This window comes from Phocoena sinus, chromosome 14 (genome assembly GCF_008692025.1).
Source record: "Phocoena sinus isolate mPhoSin1 chromosome 14, mPhoSin1.pri, whole genome shotgun sequence".
In the NCBI taxonomy this organism is placed as follows: Eukaryota; Metazoa; Chordata; class Mammalia; order Artiodactyla; family Phocoenidae; genus Phocoena; species Phocoena sinus.
This window is the reverse complement of record NC_045776.1, coordinates 4,259,910-4,275,567: the sequence shown is the minus strand read 5'-3', so window position 1 is coordinate 4,275,567 and position 15,658 is coordinate 4,259,910. Positions and strand designations below refer to the sequence as shown.

General features: G+C 48.9%; 1 protein-coding gene across 4 annotated transcripts in view; it reads left to right on the top strand.

The window, feature by feature from the left end:
• Positions 1–1,916: 1,916 nt before the first annotated feature.
• CNDP1 (carnosine dipeptidase 1) overlaps positions 1,917–15,658 on the top strand; it is a 33,006-nt gene continuing 19,264 nt past the window's right edge. Inside the window, exons 1-2 of one of the 4 annotated variants that reach the window (XM_032654306.1) lie at positions 1,917–2,033; positions 13,494–13,619. In XM_032654306.1, the coding sequence (XP_032510197.1) occupies positions 2,010–2,033; positions 13,494–13,619 (150 nt within the window). In that variant the 5' untranslated portion in view covers positions 1,917–2,009. Of the gene's footprint in view, positions 2,034–9,479; positions 9,708–13,493; positions 13,620–15,658 lie in introns of those variants that run through there. The other 3 variants (XM_032654308.1, XM_032654305.1, XM_032654307.1) reach the window with 3 other exon arrangements.

Here is a 15,658-nt window from a genome sequence, read left to right as displayed (position 1 = left end):
GGGGTGCTGTTTGTTGGGCCCTGTCACACCTGGCACTTAACGGGTTGGAGTGGAAGCCATGCTTTCAGCCCCTGGATCTCTCCTTCACTGCCCGGGTCCTCCTCACCCCTGGAGTCACCTCCACAGTGTCCTCAGCAGTGTTGTGAGCTGCAGCCTCCTTATCTCCATCCTCACCACTCATGCTGCTAGGCCTCGGGGAGGCTTGTCCAGGAAGACAGTCTGGTACCAGTCACCCTGTGCCCTCCAGGGACCGAGTCCTTGGAGCTACCTGCTCAGGGTCAGTGCACTTTAGTTTCAAGTTAGGGGCAGAAGCTTTACTCGGTGCTCGTGAAATGCATTCATCCCACTGTTCTGTGGGAGGAGAGGCGTTCCCCAACTGTGACCCTGAATGGTGTTACTCCACGGCAGGAAGCTGACCGCTAACAAGAATACCCTGCCTGGTCTTATTTAGAAAAAGAGAACTTACTGGGCTGCGTTCTTGACCCAGAAGAGAAGGAGCTGAGAGGAGTCCTGACCTGAAGGAAAGCTGAGCGTCTCCACGTAGTTCCTTTGCTCTTGCTTTTTGGCCACGGCATCAGGAAAGGGTGGTAGACCTGTCAGGATCCTTAAACCCCATGTATTAGTGAGGCCGTGTGACCGCGACGACACAGTCTTCAAGGTGATGACAGTTTTCTCGGGCAGGCGGGGCTCCCCGGCTTCAACGTCAAGGTCGTGGCCTCTGCTCCAGCCTGCAGCCCCAGCCTGTAGGAAGGAGGGATGGGGGAAGACAGGCTTCCTCGCTTCTGGGCACATGCAGAGTTCGCATCTTTCTCAGGTAGCCACACAGCCACTCCTAACTGCACAAGAGGCAGGAAACGTGTGGATGACGTTTCTATGGCTGCAGGAGAGGAAAGACATACTGGGGAGCCAACAGTGTGGACGGGGACCCAGACGTTGGATGGATTTGGTCCCATGGCCCCAGCCGTTCATGTGGGAGAGACCAGGGACTAACCCCACACAGGGGTAACTCTGACTCCCAGGCCTGGGGTGATTTGAAAGGTCTCCCCAGCACACTCTTAAGTGCTTTGGAGACTCACAGCCTGTTAGTGGTTGAATTGCATCCCCTCAAAATCCGTATTAAAATCCTAACCCCCAGTACCTCAGAGTGGGACCGGATTTGGAGATGGGGTCTTTGCAGAGGTCATGTGGGTGAGCCCTAGTCCAGTATGACTGGTGTCCTCATGAAGGGGGAACGTGTGGACAGGAATGTACCCAGGGAGAGGGCCACGTGAAGGCGAAGGCAGAGGCTGGGCCATGTGTTTGCAAGACAGGGAACGTGGACAATTACCTGCAGCCCTTGGAGAGAGGCCAGGCAGAGATTCTTCCCCCGCCCTTAGGGAGGAACCAACCCTGCCAACGTCTTGATCTTGGACGTCCCGGCCCAGAGCTAGGGGACAATAGATTTCTGTTGTTTAAGCCGCCCGTTCTGCCACCCTTCACTATGGCAGCCGGAGCAGACTGACACACAGCCTGTCACGCTGACGCGTTCTAGGGTCACAGTGCCAGCGCAGGGCCGAGGTGTCACCTGCCAAAGGTAACAGTGTGTGTTCACGTGGCCTCCCTTAGGTTTGCCAGCCTTGGGCACGTGCACCTGCCCCCTGCCAAAGGTGACACCCTCCACACATGCCAGGCAAAGCCCCTGGGTTGTCACGGCCTGGGCTGGCCTCGCTGGCCTTCAGTAACATCAGATGACTTCCGGGCCACTGCCTCATCCCGTGTCTGTGCATGCGATACGCATTGTCTCTCCCTCTGCTGGCGAGTTGAACACGTCTCTGAAGCAGCTTTGTTTTCCGAATGTGAATAGGTCCACTATTCCAGCCTTGTCTTCCGTCTGGGGGAACGGGGAGGACGCAGACAGGCACCTCGTGGGGGGATGTTTAATGTGACCAGCTGAGGGCCTTGGTGAGACCTCCTCTTCCACTTTCCTTCGAGGTCCCGGGGAATTGCTGAGACCACAGAACTGCCGCCCAATGGATCCCATAGTAGGAAGGATGGTGAGTAGACCCTCCACCGCTCAGGGTCCAGGGGAGCAGTGTGCTAGCCTCGCGCTTGCCTAACGGTGCGTGTGCCATGCCTGTGAGGCAGGTTGCGGAGCGGATCCCCACCTGCACTTAGACGTGTTCTCGGGTGCTGCCTGTCTCAGCCTGAGCGACGCGGCATTTGGGAGTAGTTTATCGGCACGCTTTGGGTGGCTGTATGTTCCAACAAATAATTAAATGGCATTATTTTCAAGCATCTTACACAGTACCCGGAAGCCAGTTCCCCTCAGTGAATGCCGGGGTCCAGGGTGCTGACACAAGGCCCAGGCAGGTGGGGTGACCTAGACGTTCAACAGCACACTTCTCCATACTCATCTTTTCTTCCCACGAAAAGCAATATTCTTATCAAAACCACAGAGCACAACTTCCAGCTGCTGAATGCAAAAGTCCAAGTACCGCTTAGAGGGTGATGTGGAGAACTACACACCCAGATACAGTTCGCTGCCCTTCCTCACTGAACTCTGAACTCTGCTCTGCCTCCTGCTGCCCCCCCCCCCAAACATTAGTGTGAATAGTTTTGAGGTGGAGGTCTAGGAATCTGCATTTTTAAAGCATGTAATTCAATAATTTTTAGTATATTCACAGATATATGTGACCATCACCACAGTTTATTTTAGGATGTTTTCATCACCTCAAAAAGAAGTCCAATACTCCTTAGCAATTACTTTCCTGTTCTCCTATTCCTGCCCCATCCCTAAGCAACCAGTGATCTACTTGTATCTCATTTCGGGCTCTTTATGGTGCAAGCAATGAGCTATTGAATACGAAGCATTTCTAAGGAAACAAAAATAAAGGTTAATGATTAAAACAAACTACAAATTCTGTTTTTGAGTCCAGAGGGCAGTCAGTCAAGAAAAGCTCTGGCTGTTGGGCTCAAAGCATCTTTAGATGGTGGAGTGAGGGCAGTTCTGACAAATGTCCTTGTTTGTAGTTTGAATGACTCTGGGATGGTGTTGGGCGTTCTGGTGAGCTTTCCGAGTGGCCCACCCAGCAGCAGTCAAGCAGGTTGTCCATACGTGACTCATCGTGGTGATTTCTCTGTAGTTTGTATCAGCTCCAGTTTGTAGGGCTTCAGGAAAAGGGCAGCTTTAGTTCTTAATGAGTCCAAGTTAGCAGGGTAGGAGAAAATTGGAAACGTTAGTTTAATGAGTTGTAGCCAGATATTGGAGGAAACTAGCAGAGTTCAGGGTCCAGTTTACGAGTAGATAACAAAACCTCAAAGAGCGAATAGGGCTTAGATCTGATAATGGATGTACTGTAGTTTTTTTTATTGTAACATAATGTTCTCTCAACAGTCACCTCCATTCCTATCAAATATAATCACAGCAAGACTAATTGGTAAAGAGTCTCGTCTCATTACACTTGGCCTGATTATTTGCAGAAGTGCTGCAAGAGTAGTGTTTGATCATATCAGCTCTTAAGTCCGCTTTACTGGAACTTTCCAAAGGAATCTCAGATTAGACTTGTAAAAGCTTCTCAAGGACAGGAAGCCAAGCCAAGTGTCACCATCAGACTTCACCTGCAATAACCAAGATTTGGGTGAATTCCCTTCTTCTTGAGGCCTCCAGTATACCTAAAGATTCCTGGGTCTGCCAGAAAGTGACCTTTCTTACTCACCTGTAAGAGTAGGAACTCTGTAACAGAGGCACCAGGCTGTCTTTTCAGGAGGCTTTATTGGCTCAGTAAAGTCAACTTTAGTTCCTTAAAACTTCTGTTCACGTCTGATTCTATGCCTATCATTCTCAAATATGGCATCCCAACCAAGACCCTGGTAATAAACCAATGTTTTCAATTTAGTCCTGTTATACAGAGAAAAGATTCTTATTTAACTTACGGATTTGCACATATATATGTGTATATATATACATATATGAGCTACAGTGTCATGAAAATAAGAGCACTCAGAGTTTATAAGTACTGGAGGTATGAGGGAGAAAAACATAAATGTTTCAATTCTGTTTACAAAGATACAATTTATCAGATTACTATAAGTTACAGATAGCTTAAGAGAAAAAAAGTTTTCCTTAAACCTGGAAACAAAACATTAAAGAACTAGCAATATTTCAAACAAAAAGTCATGAAAATTGCAATAGTTCTCATCAGTTCATTCAGTCCCATATAATGATTTTTGTTTTGCTAAATCTTGGGTTAGAAGTTTTATGAATCCATCAGCTTTTCCGTTAGTTCTGGAAATCCTTGCTCAGTCCAGTGGCATGGTCTCAAAATTAATTCAAGTGATGTCATCACGGTGCTTCTTGCCTGTAGCTGATTATAAATGTTTTCAGAGAATGATCAGAATAAAGCTGTAACTCTTCGTGAATGACAAAGGACTTTAAATAGCCATGGTTAAAGATATGGTGAGAGTTCATTTAAAAAATTGACTCAGTGGACAAGGAAATTTGATTATTTCTAAGGCATACAACGTTTTAAGATAAAAATTGGAATTATGATGATTATATGGACAGTAAGGGCACTGACAAATTTCCAGGAATTTTTATGCCATTTTGAAATACTTATATTAGTAACATATATCCATACAAATGTAACCTAAGTTAAACATCACTTTTATTTGACAATGCTTCTCATGTAACTTAACATATCAAATAAGCCTAATTAGTTTCATATCACTATTTTTATAAGGAGAGAGAACAAATCTTTGATATTTTCTGGGGGCCCTCTGGAAAAATCCCAAAGTTGGTTCTAGGTCAAAAAGACTTCATTTCGAATTTGACTCTGGGAGGTTCTCAAATACGTCAACAGGCTTAAGATACTTGATTCAATGTGATCACAAGTCACTGAGGAACAATACTTAGTTATCTCTTTTTTTTTAAGTTATCTCTAACTAAAGTGACTTAAAAGATTTCAAAGGCAGGTTCAGAAATTTGCATAGTTATAAAAAGACTTTAGTTCTTTTAATATTGAGAAGACTCAGTTTTCTTAAGTAATCAAAGAGCTGATTAAAACAACAGGAAATTATTTTGATAAGTGCAGGATCTTTGTTTTCTAGGCAGATTATTCAACAGGTAAAGAAAAATCTTTTGCAATAATCCAAGAAAACCTTGTCCTTTTAACAGAGTAAGAAAGTTGAATTCTAGTTTTACATAGGAACACTGTTGATATTAAAAATCCTTTTTTAGAAAACAAAAATCTTATCATAAATTCATTTAACTTTAGCCAGCTTGACCACACAACGTAAGATTTTTTTTCTTACTCTCTCTTCTCCAACTTTTTATACCTATTTATTTTTTTGTCCTTTATTCTCCTTAAACAAAATGAAACAACCGTTAAATAACCTCTAAACTAGGACAAAATTTTTCCCTTAACAAAAACACATCTTCATACCTTATACTTTTTTTTTTTTTACCAAAATCACATCTTGCATCCTTGCATACTTTGTATATAGAGATTTTTTCTTTACCCTTTTTATTTCTAGTAGTTTCACTTACATATAAGACTAGAATTCTTAACACTTAGTAATTAACATCTAGTGAAAACTAGGAGGTAGGCAATGGTGAACTGTTTGTCACATACAACATTCTGTAGTAGGTGAGCAAACACTAACAATGAGAAAGATAATCCACAAAATTAACTGGGAAGTGAATTTACTGCCACTGAAATGCAAACAGTAGAACATGCTTTAAAATGGAGACAAAGTACGTTTAAAATCTTCAAGAGATAAATGAAAGACTAAGAATAAGAAATTATAAAACAAGTGGGCACATATGAGTCAAGAACAGATGGATAGGAAACACAACCAATTAGCAACCCTGAAAAAGGAAACTAGTCACTGCAGTAACTCAGTAGAGGATGTTAATGCCAGCTAGCCTCAGCCAAAGAGAGAATGAAGGAGCCGGACAGCAGGACTGAGGAATTCACCCAGGAAGTGGAGCACAGAGATAAAAGGAAAAAAGACAGAAAAGAGAAGAGAGCTGGAGGACATATGAGAGACTGAAAGACTCCAGCTGTAGTAGCAGTCCCAGGAAAGAGAATAAAGGAAATGGTGGAGAAGTGAGCACATAGGGTAGGGGGTGCCTGGAGGAAAAGAACCAGATGCAGCTTTTTGACAGAAGAGAAGCCATTCTAGCCTAAGCCATTTTGGGATCTAAGCCTGGCCACCATGCTAGCCCTTGAACAGGTCTCCGTAATTAATGATCTTAAGGGAACAAAAGGAGGTGGGAACAAATGACTGTCATCAAGCAAGAGAAGTAAAAAGAGTGAAGATAATAAATCAGTTGTAAAGACTCCCAGTTCTGTTTTAGTGATAAAGATTAGCCTGAAGGCTCAACCCCGAGACCAACTGGAACCTCAGGGGTGATAGTGCTGACCTTTTCTGACCCTCGTGACCTCAGTCAACTAAAACTTGGACTCTGGTGACCTTTGCCCCAATTCTGTGCTGAAGCCCCTTCATGAATATGCATATTCCCTTAGCTTAAAACTTTCCCAATTTGCTGTTTGGAGGGACACTGCTTTGGGAAATATCCCTGATGTTCTCCTTACTCGCTGCAAGTGACAAATCCTTCCTTCTCCCACTCTTTGTCTTGGTTGTGTCTTTTGGCTTGACACCCACCAAGAGGTGAACCCAGTTTTCAGGTAACAGTGATATTAGAGAATTACTAAGCATTTTACAGAATAAAAAAAGACAGAAATGAGTGTTCAGTTTGAAAACAGACAGTGATGATTGAGCAAAATGTGTAAATATGTCAGTCAGACCCATCACAGTGAAGTTGAGGACGTCAAGGGACAAGAGCAAGCCTGCAATCACTCAGGGAGGAAGGGGGGCGGCAGTTGGCGAGGATGCTGTGAATTGTGAGGTGCAGGCTGTGGACTCCGTGGGATGCAGAGGGGTTCCCGGTGAGCCTGGAGCAGCTGGCATGGCTTTGCTGATGAAGAGCTGGGAGGCTGGAGAGGAGCAAAGGACTCCCGGCAGGCAGATCAGTGAACAGAGGTCCACGTGGGGATTATGGGGGGACTGCCAGGAGGGAAAAGTCTGCCCAAATTTGACATTCACTTTTTCCGTTATTCAGGTTTACAGCTGGAATAGTTTTATTAGACAGATTCTGCATTTTCTACACAGCGTTGAAGTAGAACTAGTTACATTAGTGAAAATCAACTACTCTTGGTGTCCTTCAAGACTATGCATGTAATTATTCAGTAAATACTGGCTGGACCTGGTCTTGTTCTGTGACAGGCACAGCTTAGGCTCTTGGGGACCTGGGACATAGGAAGACCAAGTCCCAGTTGTCATGCGGCTCATGTTCAAGTGAGTCAGATGATAATTATTAAGAAAGCAAATAAGACAATATTAGTGACAAGAGACTAACAGAGTGTACTGGGTCAGATAGTGGCCCCAAATCCATGTCCTCCTGGAACCTCAGAATGTGACCTTGCTTGGAAGGAGGACCTTTGCAGATGTAATTAGTTAAAATCAGGTCCTGCTGTCTGGGGTGGTCCCCAAAGCCACTGCCTAGTCCTTCTTAGAAGAGGCAGGGATACACCTAGGAGACGGGCACAGGTGGCAGGGATGCGGCTACTAGCCAAGGAACACGAGGATTGCCAGCCACGCCCCCACCCCCCCACCCCCCACCAGGGAAGAGCAGGAAGGACCCTCCCCTGGAGCCTTCAGAGGGGGTGTGGCCCTGCTGACACCTTGAGTTCTAACTCCAGAACTGTGAGCCTTTGAACTCCGGTTGTCCTAAGCCACCCAGCCCCGTGGCACTTGGTTCCGGCAGCTACAGGAGCGTAGTACACAGAGATTGAAAAGTTCCTGCCCTGTCCTTGAAATGGCCCTCGTTCTTGACTTTTCACATGTTGAACTTTCGTCCCGACTGCACAGTAGCCCGTGGCACTGATTCAGGAGGAGGCCAAGCCTGGAATTCTTCCTTCCCTTTATCGCTGGGACCTTGCTTCCCAGTGGTGAAGGTCATAAAGCCCCATGTTTTGAAATCAAAACAAGTTTGTGCTGTGAACTTCAGCTTTAGAAGATAAGATTTAAAGGAGTATCTAGGTAAAAAGCAGACGTGTTCTCTGGTGACAGCTCCGTTTGGACCAGTCCTGCCAGAACCCTGTCCTCCTCTCCCGCCCCGCTGAGGCGCCTCTGCTCCTCCCTGGTCACCCTCCTGCGGCTCTAAGTCTGGGTCTCCCTGCCTCTCGGGTCCCACTGACCTCAGCCCCGCCATCCCGTTCCCCTACTCCCTCATTCTGCCGCCGCAACGCCCCGAGTTCACCTCTTGTGCCCTGAGATCATTCAGTCACTCCTACAGGTATTTTAGATTTATTCTGTTAGCACTCTTATGCAAAAATTCCGCAAAAGAGATTTAGAAGAAGGAAAAGGGGGCGGCGGCTGTGGTATAGCCTCAGCCAGGAGCCCTGAAGATCTCAGCTTCACCCTAGGTTTGGGCTCCAGGCCGGGCCCCGCACCACTGACGCTCGGGATGGACACCCTCCCCTCTCGGAGCGGGAGCCCTGGGTTCCAGGTGCGGGATCAGAGCCACAGGCTCGCCTCTGAGGAGTTCACCGTCCAGCTCCAAGTGGTGACAGCACTCTCATCGTTTCCGACCCTCTGCCCCGACTCGGTGGGCGTGGCTGCCTGTCTGCGGGAGAAACAGCAGAGGGGTCTCTGGCGAGTTAAGTCCCTCCTCTGCTGCACGTATTTGTCTCTGTGCTGCCCATGTTTCCAGAAGACAGAGGCTCCAGAGGCAGTGAGCCCCGGCGGTCCCTCAGGCTGATGTCAGGAGAGGCCCAGGTCCCTGGCCAGACGGGAAGAGGTGGCCTCGCTCACTGGCAGGCCAGCTTCCTGGTCCCCCGCAGCCTGTGCAGGCGGCCGGCTCCCCACTGGCAAAGACCACAGGCGGTGGAGAAACACGCACGCCCCCGCCGTCGGGAGCCGGGTCTTTGGACTGGCCGCCTGCCGCCCCGGATGGAGCATTCCGGAGCCCCGGGCCTCGAAGGGCCGGCCGCTGTGGGAACTGACCTCGGGCCCTTCCTGGCGGCACGTGGTGGTGCTTTGTGCCCGTTTCAGAGCCTGTGCCCCCTGCCCGCAGCGGGCCGTCGGCCATGGAGAGGGCCAGAGCCTGTTCTCAGCTCCACGTGCGCCCCAGGCTAGCGCCCGGGGCCTCCTCCGTCCCCGCTTCTGGTGACCTCTGCCCTCCGCGGCCCTGCCGAGCCTGTGCTGGCGTCCCAGCCGCCTGTGTGCGGCGTGCGGGTCACCTCTGGGTTTGGGAGTGAGGCTCGGCCACTGACCTCTCCTCTCTGGGGTCAGACTCGCGCGGCAGACCCCACGAGAGGATGGTGGACACGCTGCAGTTCTTGTGGACGTTCTGGGGCGTTCCGCTCCTTGAAACTGCCTCCTTGGCCCTGGCGTGAGTCCAGGCTGCCCTCTGAAAGCCACGCCCTCACCAGCCTGCAGGACTGGTTAACCTCAGCGGGAACCGCTGGGCTCAGTTCAGAGCCGGCAAGGGAATGAACACAAGCCGGAAAAGCCTGTGTTTCAGTTTGGAATTTTTGTTTTTAATCCTCTCGTGGTGAGATAAACGAGGCTAACAGAGCATTTTTCCTGTGTTATAAAATTCATCAAAGCAGACACCGGCAGAGCGACCTCTGTAAAGGTCACACCGAACTCTAAAGGACTTGGTAAGCAGAATTCTTGGCATCCAGGTTGATGCTGGCACTAAAGTTTCTTACGGGCGGAAAAGGGTTTGGCTGATGGGCCATTGTATGTACCCTTGGCCCAGGCTGTGTGGGGTGAGAGCGCTTTCATTTTGTATTCTTTATTCTGTTCAACATCAGAAACTAACAACCACCCCAGGCTCCTTCTGAGATGCCTGCTGTTTTTGTGGCAGGAGATAGAGAAGTGTCATTGGTTGAGGCAGCCCATGGGATCTCAAGGCCACTGTCAGCTAGGTACATGGCTCACCTAACTGTCTCCAGTTGTTGGCTGAGGCTGGGAGAGAGCAGAGTGACCACTGAGGCCTGTGTCCAGTGGGAGGCGAGGCTTTGAGGAAGTGGAGCTCTTTGGATTAGGGGAAGGACGGGGTGGGGGATGGTTACACCGCAGAGGTGTGGCCTGACTTTGAGAAGTCAGGAGGTCCTTACATTTAAATGTAAGTACTCAGCACAGGGGCACGTGGAACTTCGGTTCCCAGTCTGAGAACAACCAGCTGGAATTAACAGGAGCCTCTGGAGCAAAGGGGTTTCCTCTGCGAGGCCCTGCAGCCCAGGCTGGGCCACCAGCCCCCCAGGAGAACACTAAGACCTGGGCTTCCGTCTCTGCTCCCTGACCCTCACCCTCACCTTGCCTTCTCCAGCGAATGCTCCTTCCTGCGAAGGCCAAGGCCAGGAATACCCTTTCTAAGTCCCCAGGGTTTTGTTGGGTGATTCGTTCAGGTCAAACATGACTATAACCCAAGAAAAGAAACAGAACGATGAGGAACACAAGAGACTCGGGAGGAGACCAAAGGATGCCCAGGGGCCCCACCCAGGATCCTGAGAGCAGGATGAGTGCCCACGGCCGGTCTCTGCGGGCCTGACGGCGAGTGGAGAGGGGAGACAGACGGGGGACGGCTCTGGGGGTGAGGGGTGCGGTGGTGCAGGCCCTGTGGGCAGGACCGCACCTCCAGGAACAAGCCTGATGGAAGCTCGGTCCTCAGGAAGGACTCTCGGTCCTCACAATCGAGGTTTTTCCTTCCTCTCCTTTTCCTTTGGCTTCCTTTTCCTCTTCAAGTTTTCCTTTCATATTTCATTGGAGAGGAGCACCAAATAATTTTTAAAATTAATTATATTTATTTTGGCTGCATTGGGTCTTCGTTGCTGCACGCGGGCTTTCTCTAGTTGCGGTGAGCGGGGGCCCCTCTTCGTTGTGGTGTGCGGGCTTCTCATTGTGGTGGCTTCTCTTGTTGCAGAGCACAGGCTCTAGGCACGCGGGCTTCAGTAGTTGCGGCACATGGGCTCAGTAGTTGTGGCTTGCGGGCTCTAGAGCGCAGGCTCAGTAGTTGTGGCGCACGGGCTTAGTTGCTCCTCAGCATGCGGGGTCTTCCTGGACCAGGGCTTGAACCCATGTCCTCTGCATTGGCAGGCAGATTCCTAACCACTGCGCCACCAGGGAAGCCCCCAAATAATTTTTTAATGCAAATTGAATGAATGAAAAATAAAAATAACAGTTCAAATATTAATTTAGATGGATCGGCTGCAAAAAATTTCCTCCTCCATTTTCACGAACCTCATCGTCCTGCCACTGTGGGTCTGCAGGGGCCTTTTCCTCCTGGGTCCTCGCAGCCCCTGCTCTAGGCTCTGCCCACGGGACTTAGCTGCCCTCAGAAGGTGAATTGGGAGCCGCGGAGGAGGACGGGGGCGATGCTGAACAGCTCACTGGCGCCATCTGCTGGACCAAGTGCTTCGTCCACTCACGGAGGAGCATGGCTCGCTTTGACCCTGATTTTACCCCCACCTTAGCTTCCTTTATAGACAGTTCTCATACTCAGTAATATATTTATATTGTTGAATGCTTACATTTATTATTATTTTTATAACAACTGTTTTTCAATACAATTCATTTTCCTTACAATCCACCCACTTACAGTGTGCATTGCACTTCAGTGGGTTTTAGTACGTTCAGAATTGCACGACTGCCACAATCACCTTTAGAACATTCTCATCACTGAAAATGAATCCCCAACTCATCAGCAGTCATACCCCATTTCCCCCCAATCCTCCCAGCCCTAGGCAACCACCAATCTACTTTTGTCTCTTAGGATTTACCTATTCTGGACATTTCACATAATTGGACTGATCCAATGTGTAGTCTTTTGTTTCTGGTTCTTTCACTTAACAGAATGTGTTCAGGTTCTTCCGTACTGTAGCACGTGTCAATACTTCATTTCTTTTTATGGCTGAGTCATATTCCATTGTGTGTCTGTACCACATTTTGTTCATTCAGTCGTTCATTACTGGTCATTTGGATTGTCTCCAGCTTTGGCTATTACAAATAATGCTGCTGTAAACATACAAGCACAAGTTGTTGTGTGGACGTATGTTTTCATTTCTCTTGGGCACACAGCTAGGAGTGGGATTTCTGGGCTGTAAGATACGCTGCGCTTAATTGTCTGAGAAGCTGCCAGGCTGTCTCCAAGGCAGCCACACCATTTTACATCCCCAGCAATAGTGCACGAGGGTTCCAGTCCCTCCCCGTCCTCGCCAGCTCTTGCTGTCATCTAGCAGTTTGATTTTAACCATCCTGAGTGGTGTGAACTGTGGTCGCGTCGCGGTTAGATTTGCGTTTCCCTGGTGCTAACGACGTTGAGCATCTCTTCATGTGCTTGTTGGTCATTTGTATGTTTTCCTTGGAGAAATGTCTATTCAAATCTTTTGCCCATTTTTAATTGGGTTAATTTGTCTTTTCTTATTGAGTTGTAGTAGTTCTTTATATCCTAGACCCAAGTCCTCCCCTTGGCTCTGTTGGTGCCTGCAACTGGAGGCCAAGGGAAGCAGCAGCCTGAACCTAAGATGTCTCTAAAAACTAAAGTCTATTTCAGAAATGAACAGAGCCAATCCAGAAGGAAGAGTTGGTTTGGAAGAAGATAATTAGTTTAGTCTGCAACCTGGAAGCCCTACGCTCTTCTGGACACAGTTTTTCTGCTCTGCACCCAGCCTGGAGCCTGCTGTGGGAGTCCAGAGAGACTAGGAAGGGGTCACAGGGAGAGGGGGGAGGGAGGAAATGGGGTCTTGGGCAGAGGAAGGAAGAGACCCATCAGGGATGGAAGCAGAGAGGCCAGATTGGTGGGAGGGAAAGAGGAGAAAGCCATGGACCGGGGGCTCCCAGGCATAGACTGTGGCCAACAGTGTCCACATGATCGCCAGTCCTGCGATGTTATTTATCACAGCGTGGCTTGTAAGTTTCTTCTCAAGGTATTCTAACCGCAGGAGCTGATGGAAAGAAACCCTACAGCAATGCACAGGATTTTATTCAGTCCTTACTTTTCTAATATTTCATAAAGTGGCTAATCACACAAAGAAGGCTTGTTGCTGTTTTTTTTGTTGGTTTTGTTTTTAATTATCTGACGTTTTTCTCTCTTATAAATATTGCCCTTAACACCTGGGATGTAGGGAGCTGACTTAGCTTTATAGGAAGTGAACCCATAGGAAAATTGTGTCATAGGAAAAAAAACAAACAACAGCATTGCTTCAATACAAGCTTGTTAACTTGGTTTCTATCTTATTAAAATTCTTTAGCATTGCAGATGAAGGGTTTGTGTGAAGATATAGCAAAAAATATATTTCCCATTCTACTACCTTGTGTTATTTTAGTTCAGAAGACTGGAATCAGCTGTGTTGGATAACATGAACTTTCTTGAAGTATTTGAAAGGTGGAAAGTCCAAAACCTGGTCCTTATTTTAAAATATCCCCCCGTCACATGCTTACAGGCATCATCTCTCCTTGCTTTCCTGTTGCTGCTGGACGGAGACATGTTCTCACCGTCCTCCCCGCCCACCGGGCTGCTAGAGAAGGTCTTCCAATACATCGATCTCCATCAGGATGAATTTGTACAGGTGAGAGACACGGCACGCACAAAATGCTTGGATATGCCCTTTGGGAATCTGGGAGAATGGTTATTTGCTGGGAGATGTGGATTTTTTTTTTTTTTTTGCTTGACAACTCCATTTAAAATGCCTGTGACTCCTCATTGACTTAGAATAATAAATGTTGGTAAGAGATCCCTTCCGGCCATTCCTTCCAAAAAGGGCATTCCCAGCACATTTGAGCTCCGTTGAGCTCACCTTTACTCTGGACCGTCATCAGGTGGCCCATCGTCCCCTTCAGAGACCCTCTCCACCTGCAAAACTAGCTGAAATGCATCCTCCCCGTTCCGTCACCACCTGGCACGTCCCTCTCCTGCTGGCTCTCCTGTGCCCCTGGCACGCCTGGCCCACCTCCACCGCCCGGGAACTCCCTGAGGCCGCCCTGGACCCTGGACCCTGAGCCCCCGACACTGTGTCTGGCACACGATGTGTGTTCAGTGTACATTTGTTGGGTCAACCAACCCGTGTCGGGAATATTACTGTGCAAACAGACGTGAATCCCCCATGATTCGTACTAAAGCACAAAGCTCAGTGTACAGGCTGCGGTGCCTGAGCTTGACCTTCATGGAATCCTTCCTCATGTGGGCGTGTTAACTTGATGTAAGTGCCTGTTGGGATGTTGAAACGCGACTGGGGTTCGCAGTGCAGGCTGGAATTCACAGCGGGTAGAGAAAAGGCCTGCGGTGGGGGCATGCGTCAATGCGGGCCTCTGAGCCCAGCGCTGCCCTGTGTAGCGTCCTCGTATCCTCCCAGTCCATTAAGTTCAGCGCTGACTTGGCAGCATCCGTCCTACAAATTCCAGTTTAAAAATGTAAAACACAATATTCCTTCAGATCAAATACATTTCTTCACAATAAAAATAGAAGTGCTACAACCAGGATAGAAATCAAACTAAAATAAGTTAGGAAGTAGAGTCCAAAATCACATGTATGGTTTGTAATAAACACTGCGGCTGTCCCAGGGTAAGCGGCTCAAGTACGGACCCTGGAATGGGAAGGATTGTTCTTAACATTGAGAATCAGCAGTGGTTACGGAGCTCCCACGGGGCGAGGCTGCGGCCTGGGTCTCCCGTGTATACGTCCTCACTCCGTCCTCACCAAGAAAGACGTGTCCCCAGAGTGTGGGTTTTCTGCACAACAAGCAAGTCTCCAGTTCTCTGTGTGCCCCCCACCCCGCAGTGTCCTGCGACGTGGCTCACCTCTGACACTGTCTTCCTGGAGGTAGTGTCACCCCTACCCCGATGCCGACCTCAGACGCCAGTAGCTGGTGGTGGGTCCCCAGGCTGCCCACACTTCTGCCTGACTCGGCAACAGATCAGGGCCTCTGGTGACCCCTCCTCAGGCTCATCGTTTGCTAGAACAGCTCGCAGAACTCAGGGACACGCTTCTACACGTTTGCCCGGGGCGGGAGTTTCTGTCCTGTGGGTTGCAGGGCACCCCTTCCCAGCCCGGAAGTTCTCTGAACCCCGAGCCTCAGGGATGTTTATGGAGGCTTTGTCACGTAGGCATCACCGATTCTTAGCTCCATCTCCAGCCTGTCGTCCTTCCCCCAAGGTGGGGAGCTGGGGCTGGAAGTTCTGAGCGTCTGATCACGGCTCGGTCTTTCTGGTGACCGGCCCACACGCCCAGAATTCTCCAAAGTTCCTCACTAGAACAAAAGCATGCTCCTTTTCACCCGGGAAATCCCAAGGGCATTAGGAGCTCTGTGTCAGGACCCGGCGTCGAAGACCAAATATTAGAACAAGAGATGCTCCTAGTACCTTATCGCTTAGGAAATTGTAAAAGTTTTAGGAGCGCTGGCCGGGAACCGGGGAGAAAGACCAAAGTGTGTATGTGTTACTGTCTCACAGCATTACACCCACCATAATGTGCAGAGAGGGAGCCTCACGCCCCTCCTGCAGTGGAGGAAGCTGAGGCCAATTCCAGAGCTTCAGAAATGTCCTTGAAGTCACCCACCTGTAGTGGGCAGAACCAGGACCAGGAACTCAGGTTGTCTGCCTGCCCAGCCCT